Raw genomic sequence first — 26,361 nt, forward strand, 5'->3', positions numbered from 1 at the left:
TGACCCTACAAATATTTACTTTCTTAACAACCTCATGTGAGGTTGTGACACTCTTCTCAGGGCATCCAGAAATGTAAGCCACCGTTACCTCTCTGCCTCAGCAAGAGAGCTTTGCTGGAGATTAGACTGTGAGACATCTCCCTGCCACACCCATCCATCCGTCTCACCAGAAAACTCCATGAGACTCTGTCAGTCTGAACCTTGCCTTGTAGGGAACATTCAGTGAACCCCAGTTCTCGAGTTCCTCTGAGACGTCTCCCTGCAGTGTCCAGTCCCTCTCACTGGACACTCACAGAAGTTATTAAGTTCACTGCCTCCAGAGAGGCACACAGCAGCCTGTTAGGTTGGCTGAGGACTCACCCTCCCCTGCTAATACACAGCACTGAGATGGGTTTGTAACAAAACAAGAATACGTTTTTTTTAATAAAGAACAGAAATTCAAGTGATGCCAAGCAAGAATAAAAGAGATTGAAAAGGGTTACAAACAAAGCAAAACTAACAACATTTTGGGGCCCAAAGCTTAACTCTAGCAAGCTATGTCTTTGCCTAATACAGTTTCTCACTTACATCAAGCTACCACCATCTCCAGCATTCACAGAATCAGAGGATGCTGTCCCCTTTGGCTCCTAAGTGATGGCTAACTAGGTCTTTTTGCTCCCCTTATATTTACCAAAGTCCCTATCTTTGCCTCAAGAGACGGGAAGACCTCCCAGAGGTTCAGACTCCCGTGTATCCCGCAGTGTGCTCGCCAAGCTATCGCTCGTTACCTTGATGGTTGGTTTACCTTATATATAAATGTACTTTCATTGCCTATGGCTTACAAAGCTTGACCTAGACAGGTAAATCCACATTCCTTTGTGTAAGGTGGGCTTCCCTCCAAAACATATTTTAAGAATATATTTCCAACACACACACGCACGCACACACACACACACACACATCCCTCTTTACATACAATCCCTACATGCATAACTCAATCATATTCGTGGCCAGCATGTCACTAGTTTTTATATGATACCTTACAGGACACTGTCTGGCTAAATATTCTGACACCAGCACATTGACTATGCCCTTTGCCAATTGGCATAAAGGCTCTTGGGGTCACAGAGGTACTTTGTCAAAGGCTTTTTGAAAATCCACATAAATTATAAATAAATCTGTTAGTCTTTAAGGTGCCCCCGGACTCCTTGTTGTTTTTGTGGATACAGACTAACACGGCTACCCCCTGATACTTGACACACAAATTATATCTCCTGAAATTATATCTACCAATTTTCCCTTATCTACTTAGACTGCAAGCTCTTTGAGGCACAGACTGTCTTTTTGTTCAGTGTTTGTACAGCACCTGGAGCAATGGAACCCTCATCCATGCCTGCGGCTTCCAGGGGCTTCTGCCAGACAAATAATGATCGTATCTTGCTGATGTGCTCCAATAATCCTTGTTGATGGGATAAGCACAATTTTCCTCGTAAGAGCTATGCTGCTGTACATTTATCAACTTATTTTCTGCTAGGTGTTTTATAATTCTGTATTGTTCTGATCCGTTTATGTTGTACTGATATAAGGACAGCATGTGCTACAATCCAAACCTCTGGCTGATTTGAATGAGAGTGCATATATTTACTATCAGCACAGACACTGCATTCTTCAGTGCCTTCCATACTCTGGAGTGTGTATCAGATCGTTCATGTGAGTTGCTGCTATTTAATTTATCATTTGGTCTCTTTTTTAGCTGAAGACAATTGGTCTGGGGTGGGCATCTATGCAATATTCTCTATGGTGAACACTAATGCGAAAAAGTAGAACCATAGCAATGTAGGTCTGGAAGGGACCTTAAGAGGTCATCAGGTCCAGCCCCCTGCACTGAAGCAGGGCCAGATAAATCTAGACCATCCCTGACAGGTGTCTGTCCAATCTGTTCTTGAACCTCCAATGATCAGGATTCCACAACCTCCTTTGGAAGCCTGCTCCAGAGCTTAGCAATCCTTAGAGTTAGAACGTTTTTCTTAATATCTAATTTAAATCTCCCTTGTTGCAGATTAAGTACATTATGGTTTGTCTTACCTTCAGTGGACATGAAGTAATTCAGGTTTTCTGCACTGTTCTTATCCTCTTTAACCCATCAGGTCTCTTGCAGGCTTTTTGCTTCTGATATACTGAAAGAATTTATTTTTTATGATTCTCTCTGTTTGTTTGCCTTCAAATTGCCTTCAAATTGTCTTCAAATTGCCTCTGAGCCTTCAAATATCCATCTTACCTCTTCCTGCCATAGTTGAGGTACATTTCTATGGGTGTCACTTCGGGCTGCATTTCCAGGTTTCAAAGAATACCTGTTTGCTTCAAATATCCTCCTGAATTTCCATGTAGTTACACTTTATTTTCTTGCCTCCTGGTCCTTTTTTGTCGAGGGGAACGTATGCCCTCTGGGAGAATGCTGTGGTTGGTTAGGTAGCTTCCATGAATCTAAGGGATTTTAATTTAAAGGACCTCAGGGTCTTTTAAACTAGTTTCCTCCTTGTTTAAAATCCCCTTTTCTAAAGTTTAATGTCACCATGCTAGTTTTTATTATGAGCCCTACCCTGTGGTTTTTTTCTTGAACCGGCTTTTATGGTGTTACTTCGGACTAAATCAAGAAGAGTCTCTCCTCGAGGGTTCTGTGCTCTAGTACTGGCACTTCCATGAGGCAATGGTTTACGTCAGGGTAATCAATTATTTTTTGTCAAAGTCCAAATTTCTTGGTCAAGGTTTAGTCAAGGTCTAGACTCCGGAGGAAATAAAAAATTTTAAAACCTCAACAATGATGATAATAATAAATAAATAAAATATTTTGGGGTCCATTCTAGTCTGGTGGTCCAGATTTGGCACCTATTGGCTACCCCTGGTTCAAGTTGTGAAGGAATTGCTTCTTTAAGCTTCTCTGAAACCCTTCGTTAAACTCTGTCATGTTGCAATGTTTAACCACTTTATATGCAGGAAGTTTCAGTCACTAATTATTACTGTTACCTGCCTGTTTGGTCTCCCTTAGCATTGCACACTCAAGATCGTTTTCCACAAGTGGAAACCAGTAATGTAACCAGGATAGTTATATTCCCATGAGTAGGATTTGGACTCACCTGTGTGGTCCTCTCCACTCAGAAATCATGTCCATTAAATGCTCTGGAATCTTTTAGGTTCAGTGTTTAGGATGCTATTCAGTCTTTTGGGTTTAGGTCTTCAGCCTCTGCAACTTAATCTGCTCCTTCTGTATAGTTCAAGGCAGGTATTGCATTGTCACCTTGATTTTGGTCATTTCACCATGTTTCAGAGATCCTGGCTATACAAATGGTTTCTTCCACTGACAGGTATTCAGGTCACCTCTTTTTGGTTTTAAGCTTCTCACTCTAGTACATGGACATTTATATTTTGTGGCCAAAATCATCAGACTTGGATGTCTGCCATTGAACTCCTAACTCCCTTTGTGACCACCCGTATTAAATGTGGCCTGAGACTGCAAAGAGCCGAGAACTCCAAATGCCACTGAAGTGCAGGTGAGGTGCAGTGCTAAGCACTTTCGGAAATAGGCCATTTTGGTCTAGGTGTCTACATATGGATTTAGGGGCCTATCTTTAGGCTCCCAAGTTGGAAAGCTCCAGAATATATTTTAACCGTGTGACTATTACGATTCAACTCTTTTGCTGACTCCTCAGTGTCCCCAACTAGTCCCTCCTCTATTCCAGCTGCAATTTCTGTCCCATCTCCTTCCCACCACAGAGGAGGTGGATTAAGGACCATGTAAGGAATCTCCCTCCTCTCCTCTGATAGGAAGGGGCAGGGGGTTTTCTGGATTGGGGGGGGCACTTGTGTCTCTGTTTTATGGGTGCATTTCTCTGGTCTGGTTTGTATACCTCTGCTTTGTTGTGTTTATGGCTGTGTTGGCCATGTAGGAATCAGCAAAAGAAGTCAGCCCTGGCTTTGAGGGACTGCCTTTGGAAGCGAGAAGCTAGAGGACCCAGTTTGTCACTGCTCTACATCTGGCAGTCGTTTACATCTCTGCAAGCCAGAATAGCAATGTTTGCTCAGCTCCTGCTGTGCTCAGGTGTGTGACTCCCCAAAGTGCAGGCCAGGGCAGAATGAGGCCCCATGTCTCTATTCTGGAAGGACACGAAGGCCCTGGTCCTGTGAGAGTTCTCATCACAGGGAGTGGGAATGCTGGGCACTGGGTGTTCACCATGGGTGGAAGGGGCAGGAGCAGGGCGTTTGCAGGATTCAGTCTGCACTTTGATAAACTCCCAAAGATACATTTACAAAACAACTAGGAAATTGGGATGAGCATTTTTTGGCCTGGAAGGCCAAAAAGCATCCAATAATAAAACATACTGACGGCCCAGTCATACGGTCCTTACATTGACAAAACTCCCACAGACTTCAGTGGAGCTTTGAGTAACGATGCTAGGACGGGCCCAACATGGGGTTATAAATATGAGCACAAAAATGATACAGAGAGTTTTTTTAATGGTGTGGATTATATCCTTAGGCTTGCGACATTCCCGTTCTTCTTTTTAGAACAGCAGCACTGTGGCTATGCTGTAACCCGTTAGCCAACATAGATACAAGATATACGGGGGGAAGCGGGTGGCAAAATATTTTTAAATAGAACTAAATTATGTTTTGATGCAGATCAAGATGGTTTTGCAGGCACAACCATAGCTGAAAAGAAGAAATGGCCCCAAGACAATGTGTTTCAGCAACTCACTGGTTATGCTAAGGATCAACTGAAATTGACATTCTGAGATCCCTCCCCCTCTGGAGTTGGGCAGCTCCTGCTACTTTCCTCCTCATCTTAACTCCCTCTCCCGTGCCTCCTTCCACAGAAACTCAGGGACAGAGTAGAAAATTAGAAAAAATTCCCAACTAAGATAAAAATTCCTTGCTGCCATTCCTGGCCTCTGTCTCCTTCCGTTTCTCCCTCCCTTCCTTTCTGCAAGTAATAAATGGTAAATCTGAAATTAGCAAGATGAAGTTAGCAAACTTTTTGTTCACTTTCTTGCTTCAAGTCTGTTTCCTGTGGAGCGGGGCGCTGGCTCAACAGACAGAAATAGTCAACAGAATTGAAACCTTTCAAGGTAAGAATGTGACTCTGGGGTGTACTTTCTTTTCCTTTCCTGTGCGGATAGTTTTCTAGACTGTTAAAGGTGAGATCTGCCTTCAGATCTGTATGCCATGTACTGCTAAACAGACGTCTCAGGTTGTTTATACTGTTGTAACTTTAGGTTTGCCTGAACATTTAAAAAAAGGTATATTTCAAATGTCTGTTGATTAGTTATTCCTTCCACATGTATTGAATATCTACCTGCTCCCTTCACCCACCTACCCAGTTTATCCTGAAGCCATTTTTTTCCAGTTATCTTCAGCTCTGTCCCATCTCATATGCAATCATTTTTGGTTGGTATTTAGCAAAGAAGGGGACTAAAAACAACTAACGTAGAGGATAATATTCCGGAATACTTCACAGAAATTTGATGAGAATTTTATCAAAATCTGTAAACATATTTTTTGGGTTTTTTCCTTTATTTGTAATAATCTCTTGTGTTCCTGTTGCAAAGAAAATTCCTTTGTATAGGGACTTTTTAAAATGATTATTCTTTATATGGAAAATGTATACACGCGAAAATGTAACCCTACATCTGGACGTTATTTTAAATAGTATCTGTCTGATATTTCATTGTAATGAATTAATTCATCTCTAAATAGATATAGCGCTTAGAAGCCTGGGAAAACAATCTTTCATTTTTAAAATCACAGTAAATGTAAAGAAAAATACCAAGTTTTTTCAGAAAAAGACAGTGTGTCCTCATTGGCTTTAATCTATTGAATATATGTTCATTTTCAATCCAACCTAGCACAAATGCCATGCAAGTGTGAGTGTGTGCATATGTTTGTAATTCTGACACACTGAGTTATTATTTGCAAGCTGTAAACTTTAACTTAGTATAAAAATGTAACAGTGTAACAGAGATACAGACTACACATGTACTGTAGAAAATGCATTGGCTATGTCTCTTGAATACACATGCTTCACTATGATGCATGGGAGACCCAATCCACCATGACATATCTTGTAGCATAACTGGAAGATGCAGTAACACCGTGCTTAAAACCTGCTGTCTCTCTGTTTTTGAACAGATTGCCCCGTTGATCTGTTTTTTGTTCTGGATACATCAGAAAGTGTTGCTTTAAGGGTAAAGCCATTTGGAGACTTAGTTTCACAGGTGAAAGAATTTACCAACCGGTTCATTGACAAGCTAACAGACAGGTAACTGTATTGAAAGCTTTTACTTTTTCTGCACTGCTTATTTTATTTTACTTTTCCATGGGTGTTCACCAGAATAGAAAAAGTGACACCAGTAAGATTTGGGACTCTGCTTGGGAATTTATATTTGTCTTGCATTAAGGCTGTCAGTGATCACTGTGTGCACACGGGAAACGTTATGTGTATGGCTATGTAACAAATGGAAAGAAACTGTCTGCAGCAACGAAGGATTTAATGCGCTCATTCTGGGACCGTTGGCTGGAGTTGCTAGATTGAGTGTTCTCCTGTCTGCAACGGGAGTTTTCTGCACTTCTCCATCCCCATCTGCAGGTGGCAGTATTCCTTCAGCAATGCTTGGTGTAGCCAGGTTTGCTGCCCCATGTGGTTTGCTTTGCGTTTTCCCAGAGGTGGAGACCTGTGGTGGGGACGGTCGTGTGGCTGTCGTGTTTCACGGCAGAATGATCATCCAGGATCATTTTTTAAAAAAAAACAGGGCTTAATCGGAGTAGTTGAAATAATTGAGGCCTGTGCTTAAAATCAAAGCTGGGCCCTGGCCTATCGTCCGCCTTCGGTTTCACGCGCAGTGGCTTGTACCCTGCAGCCCTTCTGCTGGGCATGTGCAGCACCCTGTGATCGCACACCCTGCGAGGGGAGCGTGGGTGCATGCTGGGCCCTCTCCGCAGGACAGCATCGTGCGCACGTCCAGCATGGTGTGCCGCCCAGCTCTGCTGCAGGGAAAGCTGGAGTGGGCTGGGGGTGAGCCCGGGCTGGGCTGGTGAGGTCCCCCTTTGTAACAGAAGGAGAAACTTTATTAAACAGAGGCTTTTCCTTGCACGTTTCCTTGCAAAGCCTTGCCTAGAATCCCACAAACCAGCACAGCCCCTCGCTCTTGTGGTGAGGGACACTGCACCAAGAGGGTAGCTCCCAGGCTTCAGAGGGGCTTGCCTCAGCTGCGGCAGCTGCTGCAAGTATAACTCCCCTTCTCCATCCACCACCAGTGCATGGAGGGCATGGCACAGCGGCCTCGCCCTACCGCACCCTGGCAGCCCCTCCAGCACTTCTCGAGGGGGAGGAGCACTGGACGGAGGACCCAGCTGCTGCAAGCCATGTCTCTTCTCACTGGGGTGTGTCTGCCAAGCCCAAGCCTAAAGTTTGAGGCACTGGAACTGGGTGGGGGTCTGTCCTCCCACTTGGCCCCTTACTCCAGCCAGCAAGGACCTGCCTTCCACATCCAACCTGCCACACCAACTCGAGGAGACCTGCTGCAGTCAGAGGAAACCCTGTCATCCCAGAACCAAAGGATCCACTTCTCCCCGTCCCAATAGCCCTACTCAGGAAAGAACCTGCTGCCCCCTTGCTCAGAAGCTCACCGGCCCAGGCTGCAGGCTTGGCTGCCCTGCTGGGGACATGTCTGTGCCAGGAAATGTTAGAAATGTTAGCTCCCATCCTGTTAAATACACGTGACACCTGGCGTGGGCGGGCAATGCTCACGAATAACATGGGCACTCCCTGGGGAGAATAGGACCAGCACGTCCTGACACAGCACTTCGCAGTGTCCCCATGAGGGGTCTACTGGGATCTAGGACCAGGGAGCCTCCATGAAGTGCTGGGGGTGAGGAAGCCGGGTGGGGCCCGGTGGAGGGACTGACGGACTGGAGTGGGGAAGAATATGGACTGGATGGAATGGTGTGGGGTGGGGAGGAGGTTTTGGGGACAGGAAATGTCACAGATGTTAGTGACTCCTGGAAAATATTCAAGGGAGCCTTGTCTCAAAGCTGGCTCCCCCAAGGGGGGCCTGAGGGCTGCCACGTAGTTCATTCCTTCCCGCCTCATCCGCAGAGGTCCCCAGCACTGGGGAGAGTGGTTTCCCCTGTATTTTCCCAGCCATCGTTCCCTGAACATCTGAGAGCCCCAGTTTCCATCCCCATCTCCTTGGTGAGCTCTGTACATAGAGCCATGAGCAGGCTGGTTCTCCCACACCAGCCCACATGCTCAGTGTTCCTCGCGTTCCCCTGGGCGGCAGGAGGCTGGTGCCCAGATGTGCAGCGTGGAGGGAGGAGGGGCAGGAGAGGCAGTTTGGGCACAGACTTTGCAAATGGCTGGGGTTGGATACAGGGCTGTCCCTGCAGCCTCCTTATCCAGCTCTTTCTGGTGTAATGACTCTGCCTGATCAAAGGCTTCTGCTATTCTGGAGATGGGAGACTCTTTCCTCTTGGTCCTGGAAAGGGAGCCCCAAGGTAAGGGTCCCCACTAAAACATAGGGCTGAAGCTCCCCACTAGATTAACCCCTCGAGGCTGTTGTCCTGGGCGTATGGCAGTCCCAGTTTCCTTTCCCACACTCCGTTCCCAGGGAGCATGAAGGTGTTCAGCCAGTGCTGGGAATGACAATGCCCTGGCTGGAGAGAGTCCTGGGAAGGGCAACGAAAATGATTAGGGGGCTGAGGCACATGACTTACAAGGAGAGGCTGAGGGAACTGGGCTTGTTTAGTCTGCAGAAGAGAAGAGTGAGGGGGGATTTGATAGCAGCCTTCAACTACCTGAAGGGGGATCCAAAGAGGATGGAGCTCGGCTGTTCTCAGTGGTGGCAGGTGACAGAACAAAGAGCAATGGTCTCAAGTTGCAGTGGGGGAGGTCTGGGTTGGATATTAGGAAACACTATTTCACTAGGAGGGTGGTGAAGCCCTGGAATCGTTACCTAGGGAGGTGGTGGAATCTCCTTCCTTAGAGGATTTTAAGGCCCAGCTTGACAAAGCCCTGGCTGGGATGATTTAGTTGGGGATTGGTGCTGCTTTGAGCAGGGGGTTGGACTAGATGACCTCCTGAGGTCTCTTCCAACCCTAATCTTCTATGGTATGGACTCCCCACTGACTGCTTCTCCCCACACCTCATTGCTCATTGCACCTCCACTGATCTCACACTGTGTATGGGAATAAGGTATTGTCTCTTTGCTAACCACCTCGCCCCCTTTCTTATCTGGTTCCTTCACTGATTCTTTGCCACCCCTGTAACCATTTGGCTTACCTTACTGCTCGCTGGGTCATCCATTGGCTGATTGGCTGCACATCTGTTCAGTAATGATGACCAGGCACTCAGGGCTCTGGTCACACCCCTCTGCCGTGTCCCAATGTCTGCTCCTCCCTCCTCTCCTTTATCTCTCCATGCCCTCCCTCTTCTGGGTCACCACATCTGCCCCCCACGCTTGTCCCTCCCTCTGAAACCTCACAACCATTCCCTCCTGCCGCCTCGCCTGCTCTGGCTCCAACAGGCCGCGGCTGTCCACAGCTCCTTCGTCTCCTGGCTCTGCCCTGGGCCTAGACCGCCCGACGCTGCCCAGGCAGCTGCTCGCCTCCTCCCACGTGCCACACTCAGAGCATCATGGCAGGGGTGTCATGTCTTCTCCTGTGTTGCTCTTCCCACTCCAATCTCTGCCCCGCCACTCCACCCCACTTCCCCTCCCGCTCCGGACTGCACCCTCCAACTCTTCTCTCCTTTCGCCCACCCAGCTCCCCAGCCCCCTTCCGCTCTGATTTTGCCTTCTGGATCTCACTCTGCCGCTCCTCACAATCTCCCAGGCTCCTCCCAGGCAGGCTCAGCCTCCCTGTGGGACCCCTGCGGGGATTCCCCATTAGGTTTTGGCTCTGCTGGGCCCTATTCTTGATATGCCTCCAGGTGTGCCTTCGAGGCGTAGGAGGCCCGCCTGTGACTTGGGCAGCCATTTACTCCCATGCACAGCGTGGGTGGGGGGCTGTAGCCTGCAAGCAGTGTGGGTGGGGAGCATTTCGCACTCGCTGCGCACTGGTAGGAGTGGCCATGCTGCCGGGCCGTGGAGAGGCAGGCCGCCGGTCCGTCGTACAAACCCATCTGGGAAGGCGAGCAGAGTGAGCCGCTGCTGCTGGGCCAGGCTGGAGAGAAGCCCCCCCAGGCTGCATGGCCGGAGCCCGGCTTGCCGTCGTGACAGCCCTGCCGGCGGGTGGGTGCAGCCAGACACTGGGGTGGAGGGAGAGAATGGGGGGAGCTCATTTTTGTGCTGAGGTGGCTCCATTAAAGCCCTTCGGGGCTTGTCTGTGGGAATGTGTGTGACGGCCACCGCTGGGGAGCGGCTTTCAGGCCAGGCCGAGACACCTCAATGCGATGCAGTGCCAGGGGGTGAGCGAAGGGAGGGGGCTGATGGCTCAGGCTGATGGCCTTAGCAGCCAGGGTGCAGGAAGAGGGTTGGGATCGAAGCATAGCTGTGTGAACAGAAAGGAAAGGTTGGCGTCTAGGAACATTGGGGGGACAGAAGAGGCATGACGGGGACCTGGCCTGGATGTGTGGGACCAGCGGAGGAGAAGCCAGCGCTGAGCCCCTGATTGACAGGAGGGCAGTGTTCATGCCAGCGGTGGGGAGGATAGGGGAGGTGTGTGGGGGAGAACAAGGAGTTCACTTTTGATTAATATTGGTGGCAAATCTTCCTGGAGGTGACCCTGCTGCAGAGGCCGAGATAAGGGAGCAGGCAGGGGAGATGGGCGGGGGCGGGGGAGAAGGGAGACGGTGCGGAAGGAGAGTGGAGAGGTGGGGACAGATCCTGCCACTCTGCTCTTTGGCGCGGTCAGTGTGGCCTTGTCCAGAGGGGATGGAGGGAGGCAAAGGGCTCTGATGGGTGTCTAGGCACCAGCCCATGGAGGAGAGAGGGCGGGTGGAGGGTAGTGTTCTCTGGGGAGGACCACGGCAGTGCTGAAGCAGGAGAGACCTGGTCTGTAGGGGAGGATGTCTGCCTGGGTGCGAGGCTGGGCAGAGGTGCTCAGAGAGAGAAGCAAGGTGGTGCATGTGGATGCTGTGGGTGCACCATTCATGGGCGTCTGGGATGGGCTTTGTGGTGGGGCAGAGGGGCAGAGGAGGGGGGTTCCAGGAGCAGGTGGGAAGCTGGCTGGCTGATGCAGGAGGGCAGGGGAGCTGTCCAGAAGGTGATGGAGCTTGGCCTAGGGATTAGGAGGATCTGGCATTCAGAAGCATCAGGGAAGGCGGTTGAGAAGTTTGTCCCTGTGGCGATGGGGGTTGATGTTCCTCTCTGCTCCTCCGAGACTCCCTTCCCTAGCCTTTCACCAACGTGCTGTTTTTGCCCATGGCAGCTGACCCACTGCAGCACACCCTGGACAGCAGAACTTTGTAGAAAGACCCTAGCCCTTCCTGCCTAGAAACAACGACACTCCAATTTCCAGGGACCTGGCCTTTTGCTGGTTCCTCAGCAGATCTCAGTAACAATGGAGTCTGTGTCAGTGGGTCAGGATCCCCGTCCCACGTGCTCTGACATGGGCTCTCCTTGCCCAGTCCATGTCAGGAGAGCTCTCACTGGGTATGGAAAACTGCCTAGCCCCACGTGTACTGCTTGACATGACAGTTGGGATGGGACTCTGTCAGGAACTGCGGCCAGGATGCTGGAGAGCTGGGGGTTACTTCAGGAGCCAGCTTGGCTTCCAGGGTGCCGGAGGGTGAGGGCTCCTGCATCCTGCCATGCATAGAGCCAGCCAATGGTGCGCACTGCCAGCCAATGCACCAAATGGCATGGTGGGCCAGGCACCGACACTCCCTGGCAGAGAGGCGTGGATTGGCCTCATGGCAGGGAAGGCAAGATGGCCTGTGAATGAGGGGTTAGCAATAATCAGTGCCCAGATAGGGTTTTTTGGGGGTGTGGGGTGGAGAGAGGGTGCTAGAGTTACAAAGAGGAAAAATGGAACAGGATGGGGAAAGGGGAGAGCGATCAAACGTGACAGGCCATGTCAGCTTCCCGTCTGTGCAAACCCTTCTCCTGAGACACGCTCCTTGTCAGGCGGGATGGCACCTGTTGCCATAACAATTGTCAGATGCCTTATGGTCTCAGCATTCCCCCACTCCCACATATATTCACACACAAACCCCTATCTTCACATCCATGCATCTACTCTACCCTCTATTCATACACATTTCATAGAATCATAGAATCATAGAATAACAGAGTTGGAAGGGACCTCTGGAGGCCATTTGGTCCAACCCCCTGCCCAGAGCAGGACCAATCCCAACTAAATCATCCCAGCCAGGGCTTTGTCAAGCCTGACCTTAAAAACTTCTAAGGAAGGGGATTCCACCACCTCCCTAGGTGACGCATTCCAGTGTTTCACCACCCTCCTAGTGAAAAAGTTTTTCCTAATATCCAACCTGAATCTCCCCCACTGCAACTTGAGGCCATTACTCCTTGTCCTGTCATCTGCTATCACTGAGAATAGTCTAGATCCATCCTCTTTGGATCCACCTTTCAGGTAGTTAAAAGCAGCTATCAAATCCCCCCTCATTCTTCTCTTCTGCAGACTAAACAATCCCAGTTCCCTCAGCCTCTCCTCATAACTCATGTGTTCCCCAGTCCCCTAATCATTTTTGTTGCCCTTCACTGGACTCTCTCCAATTTCTCCACATCCTTCTTATAGTGTGGGGCCCAAAACTGGACACAGTACTCCAGATGAGGCCTCACCAATGTCGAATAGAGGGGAACGATCACGTCCCTCCATCTGCTGGCAATGCCCCTACTTATACACCCCAAAATGCCATTGGCCTTCTTGGCAACAAGGGCACACTGTTGACTCATATCCAGCTTCTTGTCCACTGTCACCCCTAGGTCCTTCTCTGCAGAACTGCTGCCTAGCCATTCGGTCCCTAGTCTGTAGTGGTGCATGGGATTCTTCCGTCCTAAGTGCAGGACTCTGCACTTGTCCTTGTTGAACCTCATCAGATTTCTTTTGGCCCAATCCTCCAATTTGTCTAGGTCCCTCTGTATCCTATCCCTACCCTCCAACGTATCTACCACTCCTCCCAGTTTAGTGTCAGTCTTCACACCCATGCATTACACCCCTCTATGCACACCCATTTACACCGAGAATTTTCTTCTCATTTCGAATTGATACATGAGACACATTCAGCCTTAAAAACGTGCATAAGGAACTGATTCTACGCCCAGGTTTATTCACAGATTATGAAGTCAAAGGGTACCACTGTGATCATCTAGATGTAGGACTTCCCTGAATTAGTTCCTGTTTGAACAACAGCAAATCTCTTAGAAAAATCTCCAACCCTGATTTTAAAATCTCCAGTGAATCTCCAGCATGTCTCTAGGTAAATTGCTGCAATGGTTAATTATCCTCACTGTTAAAAATGTACACCATGAAAGCCTCTAACGTCAACTTCTAGCCACTGGATCTTGTACTTTTGTCTGCTAGATTGAAGAGACTTCTCTTTTCAAACTTCTATCCGCCATCTTGATACTTATGGACTGTGATGAAGTCACCCTTAATCTACTCTTTACGCTAATCAGATTTGTTAAAATAAACAGACTGAGCTCCTGGAGTGTCACCATAATGCATGTTTTCCAGTCCTTTAATCTTTCATCCCCTGCATCGCACGAGAGACAGACCTGAAAGAAAGACCTAGAGAGGCAGGACTCTGACCGAGGCAGAGGCTGTACCATTACCGAGGATGTTGTTTGTAAGTCAGTAAGATGCTGAAGTCAGGGCAATATTTAGGTAGAGCTGAGAGAGCAGAAGGTCTGTACAGGGCCACTCCGCTGCCAGAGAGACAAAGCCAGAGATGTGTGGGAACTGGGAGGGGGCCATGGCGGTGATGAGGGGAGGGTACTGCAGGGGTGGGGGAAGCAGACACTGAAGGTGGGTGTCCCTTTTTGTCTCTCCAGGTATTACCGGTGTGACCGGAACTTGGTGTGGAATGCCGGAGCTCTGCATTACAGCGATGAGGTCGTGCTGATCAAAGGGCTTGACCGAATGCCCGCTGGACAAAATGACTTAAAGAGCAGAGTGTCTGCTGTGAACTACATCGGGAAAGGCACCTATACAGACTGCGCCATCAAGAGAGGGATTGAGGAGCTGCTCATCCGGTGAGTGAGAACAGTGCCTCCCACACAGTGCCCAAGGAGCACAGAGGAGAGAGAAGGAGGTGGGCTGGGAGACGCCTTGTCCTTGTTCTGGGACACAGTCATTCTCTGCTGCCGGTTGAAACGTTCTGGAGAGGCACTATGGTCTGACTCCACCAGGGAACTTCCCCCTTCGCTTCTCTGGGCTCTTTGTTTCTGTTTACCTCCAAAACACTCCAGGAGACCGCTGGTGAGCCTCAGCTGGGAGAAATCTCAACAGAACTCTGACAATGGACACCGGCTAAGGATCTGCCCCCCCTTACATTTAGCTGCACCTCAGCCAGGCTCAAGTGCTCTGAGCATAATTTAGTGCCTGTGTCCACGATGGACACAGTCAGGTGGCTGTAGTTCTAAATGGGTGTAATTACAGGCACAATTAATTGTGCCTGCAGTTAATTATGTAGAAAAATTGTACCTCTAATATTGACTAGAACCTCTTTTTGCAAATGAACATAAGAACGGCCACGCTGAGTCAGACCAATGGTCCAGCTAGCCCAGGATCCGGTCTTCTGACAATGGCCAATGCCAGGTGCCCCAGAGGGAATGAACAGAACAAGGAATCATCAAGTGATCCATCCCCTGTTGCCCATTTCTAGCTTCTGGCAATTGGAGGTTTAGGGACACCCTGAGCATGCAGTTGTGTCCCTGACCATCTTGACTAATAGCCTATCCTCCATCAACTTATCTCATTCTTTTTTTTGGGCCCAGTAGTATGGCTACCCAAATGTAGCCATAAAGGTGTGGCAGAGCTCATCACACAAGGCTCACCTCTCTGAATACTGACTGGGGAGCGAATGGGCCACTTCACCCTGAATGGTGCCTGAAATATGTGTTCACTACTTATGCTAAACAATCTGTTTCACTTTGTCTGTAGCTGTGACACTCTGAGTACCTTTCCCAGACCCGCAGGACAGCTCTGTGTCAGCTTGAAAGCTTGTCTGTCTCACCAAGAGGAGGTAGTCCAGTAACAGATATTACCTCCCCGACCTTGTTTCTCTAAGGAGCTCTCAGCATTTCACACAGGGGATTCCATCTCTATGTGGAACATGCCTCCTTTTGAAATCCTTCATTAGTTAAAAATTGTATTAAGATGTTAAAATAAAAAGAAAACAGCACAGAGTTTAAGCACAGAAGTTCCTGTTTATCAGGGAATAACATACAGATTATCAAGGGGTGCAAAGTTCGGTTTAGGATCGGATGGCGTAAGGAATACATAATCTGCAATATCCCCAATTGGGGGTAAAAGGTTAACGGGTCAAAGTACAGACATTGAGGTATGAGGTTTGTTGTTCATATAATGGCTATGTTCAGGTGTGGAGTATAATGAGTGGATACAATGATGAGGATGGATTTACCCTCATTAGTTGTATTACAGTAGCTCCCGGGGCCCCAGTTGGGATCCATTGCGCTAGGTACCCTACAGAAAGACACAGGGTCTTCCCCAGACAGTTGCAATCCAAGGCTCAGGTCATAGAAAGGGATCTGCACAAGGTGCAGAGTTCAATTTGTACTGACTCACTTGTATGTTTGGGGCCTAGATCAAGAAAAGACCCAAGTGAGGGTAAGAAACTGTAGGAGGGGAGGGAGGTCTACTCTAGTAAGAATATGCAGTTCTATAGTCCAGTAGAGCGCACAACCTGAGTCTACAAAATCGATCTAAAACAATTGAATTTACATTTACCTTGCAAATGTCTATTTTTAGACATTTTAAAACTTCTCCATTTCTCTATTTAATTATTTTTATTGAACCCCCCCCCCCCAAATTTGAAGTGAATTGAAAAGTTGAACTAAATTTCCCCAGTTCCTTCCCTCCACTTTTTGAGCTTTTTTGCAGTCCCAAGAGACACTGGTGGGACAGAGACGGGCAGGGACAGGGGTCACAGAACAATTACAGAGCAAGTCAGTGAATAAAACATCCAGATTTCAGTAAGCCTCACAAGGAGAGCTGGGCAAATCACCGATTTCCCAGTTTGTTGGCAATCCCCAAAAAAGAATTTGCTTCAAGCTGAACCTGAAGTGAATTGAAAAGTTGGAAAAAATGTTAAGGTCGAACAAAATGTGTCCTTTCTACATTTTAGAAGATCTTTAATAAAGCTAACGGTAATTTGGAAAAGAAAAGTTATTTTAAACTGAAAACTCAAAATGTTTTGAGGGTTTTTTTATTAATTTGAGTTGGAGGGGAGTTCAACCAAATTAATTTGGTGAAATCGACATGAATTCACTAAACCTTTTGGTGTCACTGAATCTGCATTTGTGGCCAGAAATATTCCTCCCAGCGCTAGTCCCAGGTCTGCGCTGCTGTGTTTCTTGTTGCTGGGAAAGCAGCACAGTTCAGTGCTAAAGTTTGCGGCATAGTAGCTCTGTTGTGGAGGTAAACTGAGAAGAGTATCTGCCAGCTTTCTCCATTAACATACTGGATTCTTGAGCTAATGGGAGAGGATCCTTCCCTCATGTGGCTCAGGGAGGAGCCAACCCCTTTAACCAGCTCACATGGGTCGTGATTTGGGTCTCATTCTCTAAGGAGACTGAATCTGCACCAGTCTTAAGAGCACCTCTTAGTGACATGATCTTCAATTTGTATGTAGCTTTATATAATGGGAGCAGGTCAGCAGTTCAGAAAACTATATCTCAGAATGAGAGTGACAGAATTGCCCCAGCCACCCGGACCAGCTGCCCTGGAGTGGTGCCCCACTTTGCCCAGGGCACAATCAGGACAGGTGAGGTTGAATGAGAGTCAGTGTTTGAGGCCTAGAGCTTCCTCACCCTCAGAAGAGAATTAGAAATGGGACCTTCCCACACTATCAGCAGGTGGGCTGAGTCTAATTGGGGAAGACATCGCTGATTGCCCGGGTAAAAACCTAGGACACTGCAAGTCTGGCAGTGTAAACCCGGCGATGACAAAAGTACATTTTGCAGCGACACTGCTGTTGAGGAAGCCAGTTCTCTGAACCAAACCAAAGAGAGAGATGGCAGAGAGAATGTTGTCCTTGGCTCTCAGATGAAGTGATTCACCGCCATCCACTTTCCTGTAATTGGCAGCCTTTCCACAGAGGACTTGACTTGAATCCGTTTTTTTACAAAAAAGCAAGATTCTAGCCCTCCTGGTGGCAGGGAAGGGCTTGAAAACATGCGCCCGAAAGGCTCAAAACCTAGAAGGGTGAATAAACAGAGTGCAAGGAGGATTGTTTTTTAGACTCTCATGGTTTGTAAGCCAGTCTCACCATTCGGGGGCCTGACTCCTGGTTTCTGCACACTGGGGTCTGGCAGTGCTGCTGGCCCTTTGAAAGGAGTCTGCTATTTTCTAAGAGTTATCGGAGTTTGACTGAAAGTCACCAATGAATGTAGAGCAAACCACAAAGGCTATGTCAATTTGGGCCTGCTTAGCCCTTCCCAAAGTCAGTCGGCACCCTGCCTTTGACTCCAATGGGAGTTGGATGGAGCTGCTCACCAGCAGCAGTTACAACACATTCCCAACAGAAACGGAAAGCGTCTTCAGGCAAGTTAGAGTTACAGCTACCTGAGAGACTTGCCCCTCGGCGTTTCTCCCTCCCGCCTCGTGGCAAACCAAGCCCAGCCATTTGCAACCCAATTCAGTGCGGGAAGCAGAGGAGCCATTTTCCAGCAACACCCGCCAGCCAGGTCTCAGGCTTCCAGTGCCAGTCAGTGTGCCTCCTGGGAACTGTTGTTTCAGGGGAAGCCAAAGCGGAGCAGGAAGCTAGTGACATCCCCCGGTTACCAGTGAATCAGGTTTAGATTAGGACCAGCTGTTTGTAATAGGTGAAGTCAGAGACTGTGTGTGTCCGTCCTAGTTCTGTATGCTTCTTAGCATGCCGGTTAACCCGTCTTGTCACTCAGGCCTGAAATTTTCACTCCCATAGATGGCAACCAGAAGCAACACCTCTTGTGCTGTGACGAGAAAAGCTCGGCATTATGTCACAGAACCTAACGGATGCCCTCACTTCATGTGTGAGTGCACACAGCTTAATGCCCATGCGCTTAGCTTCAGCTGGAGCGTTGCCTTTCTCCACCAGGCTGACAAAAGCCATCCTGGTCCTTTTGACACTTGACTTGAAACTGCAAATGTGGGTTACTGCACTCCCCAGTAAAAGGCTTTCTGTTCTCTGCAGTGATGAGGAATTGTCATGTGCTCTCCCCGACCCACCTTCCCTTCCAGATTGTGTCAAAAGTTAGCGGATCAGCTTGGCCTGGGGTTGCAAGTACTGCACTCACCTTTCTCCTCTGTGTCCCTTCATTGGAAGTGTTTCCTGTTGGAAGTTAAGCTGCTGTCTACACAGATGTTACCTGTGGATCTGAGTTTAGCGATATCGTGCTGTGTAGTTAGATAGTCTGGGGATTAAATTATGAGCATTGTGTTTCTTTTTGAAATGCAGCGTATAAGCTCTTTGTAAATAGTCATTAATAATGTTTATCTGGCTGCTTCTGCTTCCTGCTGCTGAGTGACATGAAAAGGGAAAGATCTGGCTCAGTGTGTTGTTGGTTTAATAATTCAAGTTCTTTGTATAGAAATATCCTTAGACGTAGTATTAAACCATCGCCCAAGGAAATCTAATTCCATTCCAAATATCCTTTTATTACATTCATGTTGCAGGATAAGTAAGGTTCAGGTTAAAGCCATAAAACAACCCTACAAATTGAGACAACATTGTAAAAATAGTTTTTTACAAACTCTTGGTCCAACCCCCATCTCACACTTACGATTTGTACAGTACTGGAGGTTGTTGGAAGTGTGAGGGGGGTGATCCCTGTGTTACTGGGAGTTCATCACTTGGAATGCAGGACTTCCCAGGAGTCCAATCTATGATATAATTTAAATACATCCATGTTAAATGCTGATCAATTATTATTGTCCTAAAAATGAGGCAAAAATTTTCTTAAGAAAAGAGAACCTCAGAAAAACGCTGTGAATTCCCCTCCCCGCGTGTCACCATCAACACAATCAGGCTGAGATGCCAAGCGTTTGAATTCTGCCCTCTTCCAGTGATGTATACCTGCAGACCATTAATCCTTCCGTCACGAGGGCATCAATGTACCCCAAACAGGCATTGCCATAATGCTGTGAAACACAGCGAGTGGAGGTCATGTCAGAATAGAAGCGGGGGGCACTCATCAAAGCTACACATTCCCAGCTAACCATTTTGAATTGTTACAGCGGCTCCCATCAGAAGGAGAACAAATACCTGATTGTGGTGACAGATGGACACCCCTTGGAAGGGTACAAAGAGCCATGTGGAGGACTGGAAGATGCTGCCAATGAAGCAAAGCATCTGGGAATCAAAGTGTTCTCCATTGCCATTTCTCCTGACCATCTGGTATGAATTGCTCAAATGTGGCCCTTGTTATCGCCTAGGTATTTCATAATTGGAGTGGAAAGGAATATAATTAGAAACAGGATATTACTGAGAGGAGTCAATTAATCCTCTCTTTGATGTAGAGGGTCCCATGACTGACAGCAATTCCAGGAAGGGCAGCCAGTGAGTATAAAGTTTGAAGCTGGGGGGAAAAAACGATGATTAGAAATAAAGTACCAGTGGAGCTATGCCAGTTGACACCAGCTGAGAATCTGGTCCAATGCCTGTAATTAACACAGAGGGTCCCAAAACAAACTCCTGAATCTGACACCCACACATTAACTCTGGGGAAACTTGGATTCCGCTCCATAGCCGAATGTTATGATTGATCCTATCTCTACATTCGGCTGAGCAAAAGCGTCAGATCCCAGCAGGCCCAGACACTGAGATGAAATTGAGGTATGACACCTTCTGGACCATGCTATGCAAGATGGCAGCGTATGCCAGCTGGGAAAGAGAGACGCAGACACAAGGCCCAACCCCAGCGACTTTTAGCATGCTATGCTTGAGCCAGCTAGTGCGAGTCTGTCTCCCCACACTGGGAGACTCGTTCCTAGCTGAAGTGTAGATGTACCCAAAATGATTTAAAGATGATCAAGCATGTCTGGCTGATGAGTCCTCCTAGAAACAGGGGGAGGTTCACGGCCCAGGGAAAAGTTCAGCTGGCTTCCTGAATGCCAAGAACGTGGCATGGCCTCTCTAATTTCTCAGCCGCTTCCCCAAGCCTGGATAATACTGTCCTATTCCCAGGACAGATGATGCAGTTGCTGAGACACTGAATTCTTTGCATGTGCAGGGCATTTCTAGTATGTAGCTTGCAAGCTAGCCCATTTAGGAATGCCATCAAGTTGTGTTACTTGAGTTAATCATGGATGGAAGGGCACTTAGGAGGCATCACAGCTCCTGATCTCCTTTGAGTCCAGCCTTGCTGCTTTGTTGTTGTTTTACCCCAGGAATCAAGGCTGAATGTTATAGCCACGGACAGCAACTATCGGCGCAACTTCACAGCAACCAGCCTTGTACAGTTTCCGGTAGATACTGACAGTACAATAGAAACCATCATAGATATGATTGTGAGTATTCCCTTGCTCTTCCCCTCCATTGCTTCTGGCCCCCCTTCTCTCCTGTCTACCCCAGCCCACTGCCGCGGGGTATTTGGCCACACTGTTCTAAAGGGGCTCATCAAATGTTTGTATTGTTTTTGCTATTTCAGAAAAATAATGTGGAACAAATGGTGAGTCTTGCGTTCTCCGGGCTTTTCACTTGTGCAGCAGGGGCCCACTGCCCTCTCCAGCTGAACGTGTTCCCTTTCTAGCCCCCTCTCCTTTGCTGTCTGAGTCAAGCTGGCTCTCCTATGAGCCGCGATGAAAGGCAGAGCTTGTTCTCACTCCATCCTACACAACAGTGAGCCCAGAGCCAGGGCCGTTGGGCTATCTTCATCTATAGCCCAGAGGCAGTAAAGGGACGCAGCGTGACTCCTCCCTTCCAGGCAGTAGGGAACAAACTATGCCAGGCCTGGAGAGCTACCCCTGAGCCTTTTCTGCTCTCCAGGCCCCGCAGGGGTAGGCAGAGCTTTCGCGGACATGCCTTGAAGTGTCCTGCCTAGCACAGTTCAGCTCTCGGGGGGAGGGTGCGTGTGTAGCTCTTCTTATTCCCGCTGGCAAAAAGTACAGTGTGCCCTCTCTTAGCATTTGTTGCTAGCTTCTAGCAAGTACCCAGTGGGATGGAGCTTGGCCATGCACCCAGACGTACAGTGCCGTGCCCCCTAGGGTCTGGTGCGTGCAGCTGAGCATACTGGGGGAAGAGACTTTCGGGTATCTTATTATCACATCAGAATAACCCGGACTCCCTGTATAGGGAGAGTGGCTAGCCTGCAGACTGGGGCACGTCAAGGCTCTTCTTGACCTTATAACAGCGTAAGTCGCCATCGGGCGCTGCCTGCCTGGACACCTACAGTCTGGTCCAGCTCACCCCTTCCTGGGTTTATGGTGGTGGGAAGATGATAATTCAGTGTTTCAGTTTCTGCCCAGGTTAACTGAGGTAGCCCAGCCCCTCCATGTCTCTAACATTGTGCTTTCTTCTTCTCTCTGGGCAGTGCTGCTCCTTTGAGTGCCAGGTGAGTTGGGCGCGACTAGCCCTCCATTAGCTTGCATTGAATACATCTTTCTCCATGTCTGTGCACGTTTCCCTGCTCTAATCATTACACGTTTTTTGCAGCCTGCTAGAGGGCCTCTGGGACCACCTGGGGATCCAGGATATGAGGTCAGTAAATAAACGCACCCAGCAACTTCCCTGCCATGGGAGTGAGGCTGAGATGGGGTACACCAGAGCAGAGATCCAATGGAGGGACGTGGGGAGGCCACTGGACAGGGATACTCATGGCATAATCGCCATCTGATTTGTGCTCTGCCCTGCGGCCTTCCTGAGCAAGGCTGCCTCGGTCAAGAAAATATAGATTAAGGATCTAAGCAGAGAACAGTATCTGTGGCTTTAACTTCATGCCCCTTTGTTAGACCACCCTCCCCCCAGAATCACTGCTGTCTGAGAGCTTACAAGCCAGCCCTCCCTTAGCCCCACAACACAGCTGCATCCTCCAGGCAAGAAGAGCTGGGATCCTACCCAGATGCTATTCACACTCCCAAATGCCAGTGGTGGGCCATGCCAGGCCACTCCTCTCCTTGGAGCTGGCACTGGAGTCCTGTGACAGCCCTGTCACTCCCCAGGGTCAGCAGGCAGCACTGAAGCTGGGCCACCACCCCAGCAAGGCTCCCAGCAGTGGGAAGTAGAAGAGGGGGACAGTGTGAACGGAACCAAGGGGGGCATGTGTTGGGATCACAGCTGTGCTTTCCTGAGCTTTAGGAGAGCTAGGGTGGTGGTGACCCTCAACTGAACACCAGTCAATCCATTGTGGCAAGCCCTGTGACTCCTGCAGCCACGCCGGCTCACAAGAGTTCCCCTTCCACGCGGTCTCTTAGCCGTACATCACTGGTTTCTATTTCAAAGGAGCAGAAGTCAGACTTACTGACCAGTCATTGCCAGGATCACGTTCCATTGCCTGCGGGAAAGTCAGCGCCATGTTTGCTTTTCTCCAGTCTCCCCCTAGGCTGGGGTGGGAGATGACACATGAAATTGGGAAATAAGGAACCAGTCATGGGGAGAACAGGAGCAAAATCCTTTGGGCCCATTGGCTACAGTTTCCAGTTTGCTCAGTGGACCACACTGCTCTCTCTCAGAAGCTCTAGAGATGTAGTGAGCTGGCCTGCCCGGAGGTATCGCTGTTTATGAATCAGGAAGCTCCTCGTTGGTGAGCAGCCTGTCACAGACCCAAAGCAAATGAAGTCATTTGGTCCTAGACAATAAGATTAGACACACATCCAGCTGATCAGAAACATTAAGCTAATGACAAGGAGCATGCCCGGGGCCACTTGTCCTTGCGGGAGAGTCACTCTAGGGAGTTATGCTGGGGATGAAATTGGATCACTTGATAAAGCTACATATAAATAAAGATTGTGTACTACATTGATGAATGTTTTGTGTTTCAGGGGGAAAGAGGAAAGCCAGGTCTTCCCGGTGAGAAAGGAGATGCTGGAGAGCCGGTAAGTAGGGAAGGACACACAGCGCTTTGACGGGGGAGATTGAACCAGAGGCTACGCTTTGACCCTTAATGGCTCGTGTGAAACACTCGAGAGCCCCTGGGACAGCACTCCCTTGTGGGATGGGTCTGTATGCTCACCTTCTTCTGGGCTAACTACATGTGGGATGGCGCTAGACAGTCACCTTGTTCTGGGCTAGCTTGTTGCATTCCAAGAAGACGTTTGCAGGTGTAACGTTGTTTCAGTGTGTCAGGTACGGTGAGGTTCGCACTAGCATGCTGCGGCACAGGCCTCGTTCGCCTGGGGCACGGGGCGGTACGTTGCTGGTTTTCCAGTCAACTGTAGCTCTGACCAATAAGTCTGTCAGTCTGTCCTGTAGCTCTGCCCAACGCTGGGTGAGCTAACAGGTTTACAGTGTTCAGAGGGGTAGCCATGTTAGTCTGGATCAGCAAAAACAACGAGGAGTCCTTGTGGCACCTTAGAGACTAACCAATTTATTTGGGAAAGCTTATGCCCAAATAAATTTGTTAGTCTCTAAGGTGTCACAAGGACTCCTCGTTATGTTGACATGCTAGCTGTCAATGGTCCATCACAGCAGGAAATATGATGCCCTGGACTCCAGATAATAAATAGGATGTACCCTGTTACATGAGAATGTCCAGTCTGCTAGATCATACTTTCCCTTATTGTGACCCATCTGGAAATTTTGTCCTCCTTCCCCCACCTCCTACTTCTCTTGGGGACCAAGACTAAGGGGTCTTAGGAAATAAAATCTCTGCAGCAGCTGTCCACTAGGCCACTCATACCTGTGGCTTTCTGGTTATCTTCTCTGCACAGACCCAGCCTGCTGGGACGTCCTGGCCACAGTCTCCAGCGTTGTTAGGGAGAAAGGACAGCCCTGTGCTGGCCAACCGGGAAGCAAACCAAAGTAGCCAAATAAATATAAGAGACAGATTGGTAATGACAGGCCTTCCCACGGCCAGTGGGTCAATCAAGAAAACCCAAGGCGGTGCGGAGTCTGAATCCCTGACCAGCCTGAGTCTGAGCAGAAATGAGTTCCAGTGATGATGCACTCTTTCAGTAGTAGCTGGCCTAGAGATTGCTTTCACTTCAGCGTCTCTTCAGGGTCGGAGGGGTTTCATAGGCAGGTCTATGTTTGGGTCCCACGCTGGTCACACAGGAACAGTTCAGAGGGAAAAGGTAGATGGTAGCGACATCTGATTGGTTACAACAGAATAGTAGACCGGCCAACGAGTGCTCTCTCCCCTCCCCCATTCCCAGTCAGGGCCAAAGTGTTTCTGTGGGACACCATGGTAATGGTGCCGAGAGTGATGACAATGGTCTGATGACTCAGATGAGGAGCCCTTCATCGCCTCACTGCAAACTTGTAGCCAACAGGCTTCTGAGTGCCAAACCCAAAATAACTAGTTTTCCTACAGGGTATTTCTCTGACTCACCCATCCCATGGATGCCCGCCTCACTTTGGCTCTGATGCGCCTTTCCCACTATAGACAGGGCAGTGTTACAGGGAGGTGTTTAATCTGCTAACAGGAGGAGGAAAACATCATTTTTCCTCCTCCCCTTTTTAGTAGGTACATTTATTTTTGTAGGTGTATTTCTCCCACACCCATCAGTGCACAGTCAGCTTGTGTGTTTTCAGCTTGGAAAACATGTGACTATATATTTTCTTCTTTGTAGATTTTTTCTGAGACTTAACTTTCATCCCAAACGACACCTCTTGTAGCTCTCAGTTTCCCCAACCCTGGAAAGGACCTGATTTTCAGATATTCACATGGAGAGCTTTAAGGGGATGAATGCTTCCTTACCTTCCCAAGGAAGCAATTAAGTTTCCTTTAACTTTCTGAGATGTTTAGATGCTTGCAACATAAATGTTAATGAGTACTCCCTGTGTATTGGTATGTGAAGAGGAATTGCTCTGTATGACCCACTGGTAAAGTTTGGATTTGAAACCCAGCAGCAAAATTTGCACTGAAATACCCAGCGTAGATGTGGCAGAAATGAATCAATTTGTCTTCACTTTCCTTTGTATTTGCTGATAAGATTGTAGCCCAGATGTAGAGAGGTGGGTGTTATGCGGACGATGAAAAGTGCAGCTCAGTTGAATGAAGTTCTGAAGTGGACAGAGATATTTCAGAAACATGATTTTTGGTGTGTGGGTTTTTGCTGAATTTGTTTTAAAACCTAGAAATAGAAAAACGTCATAAATAGAGAGAACTTGAATACCATCTTCCCCTTATATGTACATAGTATGCTGCTGAACAGGAGGAGTGGTGGCTAGCTATTTCCTGCTATAAAGGTTCTAATGTGTTTGGGTTTTGTACCCTAGGGCAAGCAAGGTGACCTGGGACCCATTGGCTACCAGGGGATGAAGGTATGTACAATTTTCTTTGCAGTCTATTGGAGGGCGATGAGGAGTAGTAGCATCATCATGGCATCTTAGAGCTGTGTTTTGACGCACACTTCATTGTCTCAGTTTAATCGTTGTCTTTCCTTTGTTGTTTAGGGAGAAAAAGGCACTCGAGGAGAAAAGGTGAGTATGGCATGCAGTGTGCAGTCAGTGGCCTTTGCCAGCCCCGCAGGTTTTGCTCATTTCCCCACGCAGTCTCCTGTGACACCTTCCCCCTTTGGCAGCATGACTAGGCTTTCTCCTGGAGACTGAAACGTGGCCACTGGCAACACCATGTCCCGCGGGGCGGGGGGATCCATCAGCTACATTTATCTACCTCTGTGCTCCTTTGCCAGCTTAGTGAGCCTATGGTTGCTTCTCTCTCACACACACACACTGCTGCGGGTCACTGGTTTCCCCTCCTGACGCTCACACCAGAAGGGCTTACCTCAGGGGAGTAAAGAGAAGCAGGTTTTTCCTAGGCGCGGCAGGACTCAGACCCTGGCTGATTCAGCCCTAGTGGGGTCTGCATCTCCAAACATTGGCAAGTTGAGTGCGGGCGGTCCAGCACCACAACACAGCTGTGTATGTTGTCCTCACAGTCCAGCAAGGCAAGGCCAGAGGGACAGGCGCTCTAGGACTCCCCACTGTGGAGTCAAGAGGGACTGGGGTCAGAGAGCTGTAGTCCAGACTGATGATCCTTTCCATGAACTTTCAAGCCTAGCATGCTGGGCATTCGCCACCCGCCATGTCTTCCCTCTTCTCCAGCGCCC

At 48.6% G+C, this 26,361-nt stretch overlaps 1 protein-coding gene across 1 annotated transcript in view; it reads left to right on the forward strand.

Moving 5' to 3' along the window:
• The first annotated feature begins 4,811 nt into the window (after nt 1-4,811).
• The window catches only part of COL6A1 (collagen type VI alpha 1 chain), a 69,785-nt gene continuing 48,235 nt past the window's right edge, over nt 4,812-26,361 (forward strand). Inside the window, exons 1-11 of the mRNA XM_084643133.1 lie at nt 4,812-5,102; nt 6,163-6,292; nt 13,983-14,183; nt 19,390-19,549; nt 20,542-20,661; nt 20,802-20,822; nt 21,684-21,704; nt 21,806-21,850; nt 23,131-23,184; nt 25,529-25,573; nt 25,706-25,732. Coding sequence (XP_084499259.1) covers nt 4,994-5,102; nt 6,163-6,292; nt 13,983-14,183; nt 19,390-19,549; nt 20,542-20,661; nt 20,802-20,822; nt 21,684-21,704; nt 21,806-21,850; nt 23,131-23,184; nt 25,529-25,573; nt 25,706-25,732 — 933 coding nt within the window. The 5' untranslated portion in view covers nt 4,812-4,993. The remainder of the gene's footprint in view (nt 5,103-6,162; nt 6,293-13,982; nt 14,184-19,389; nt 19,550-20,541; nt 20,662-20,801; nt 20,823-21,683; nt 21,705-21,805; nt 21,851-23,130; nt 23,185-25,528; nt 25,574-25,705; nt 25,733-26,361) is intronic.

Source organism: Lepidochelys olivacea (assembly GCF_965140295.1).
Source record: "Lepidochelys olivacea isolate rLepOli2 genome assembly, chromosome: 11".
In the NCBI taxonomy this organism is placed as follows: domain Eukaryota; kingdom Metazoa; phylum Chordata; order Testudines; family Cheloniidae; genus Lepidochelys; species Lepidochelys olivacea.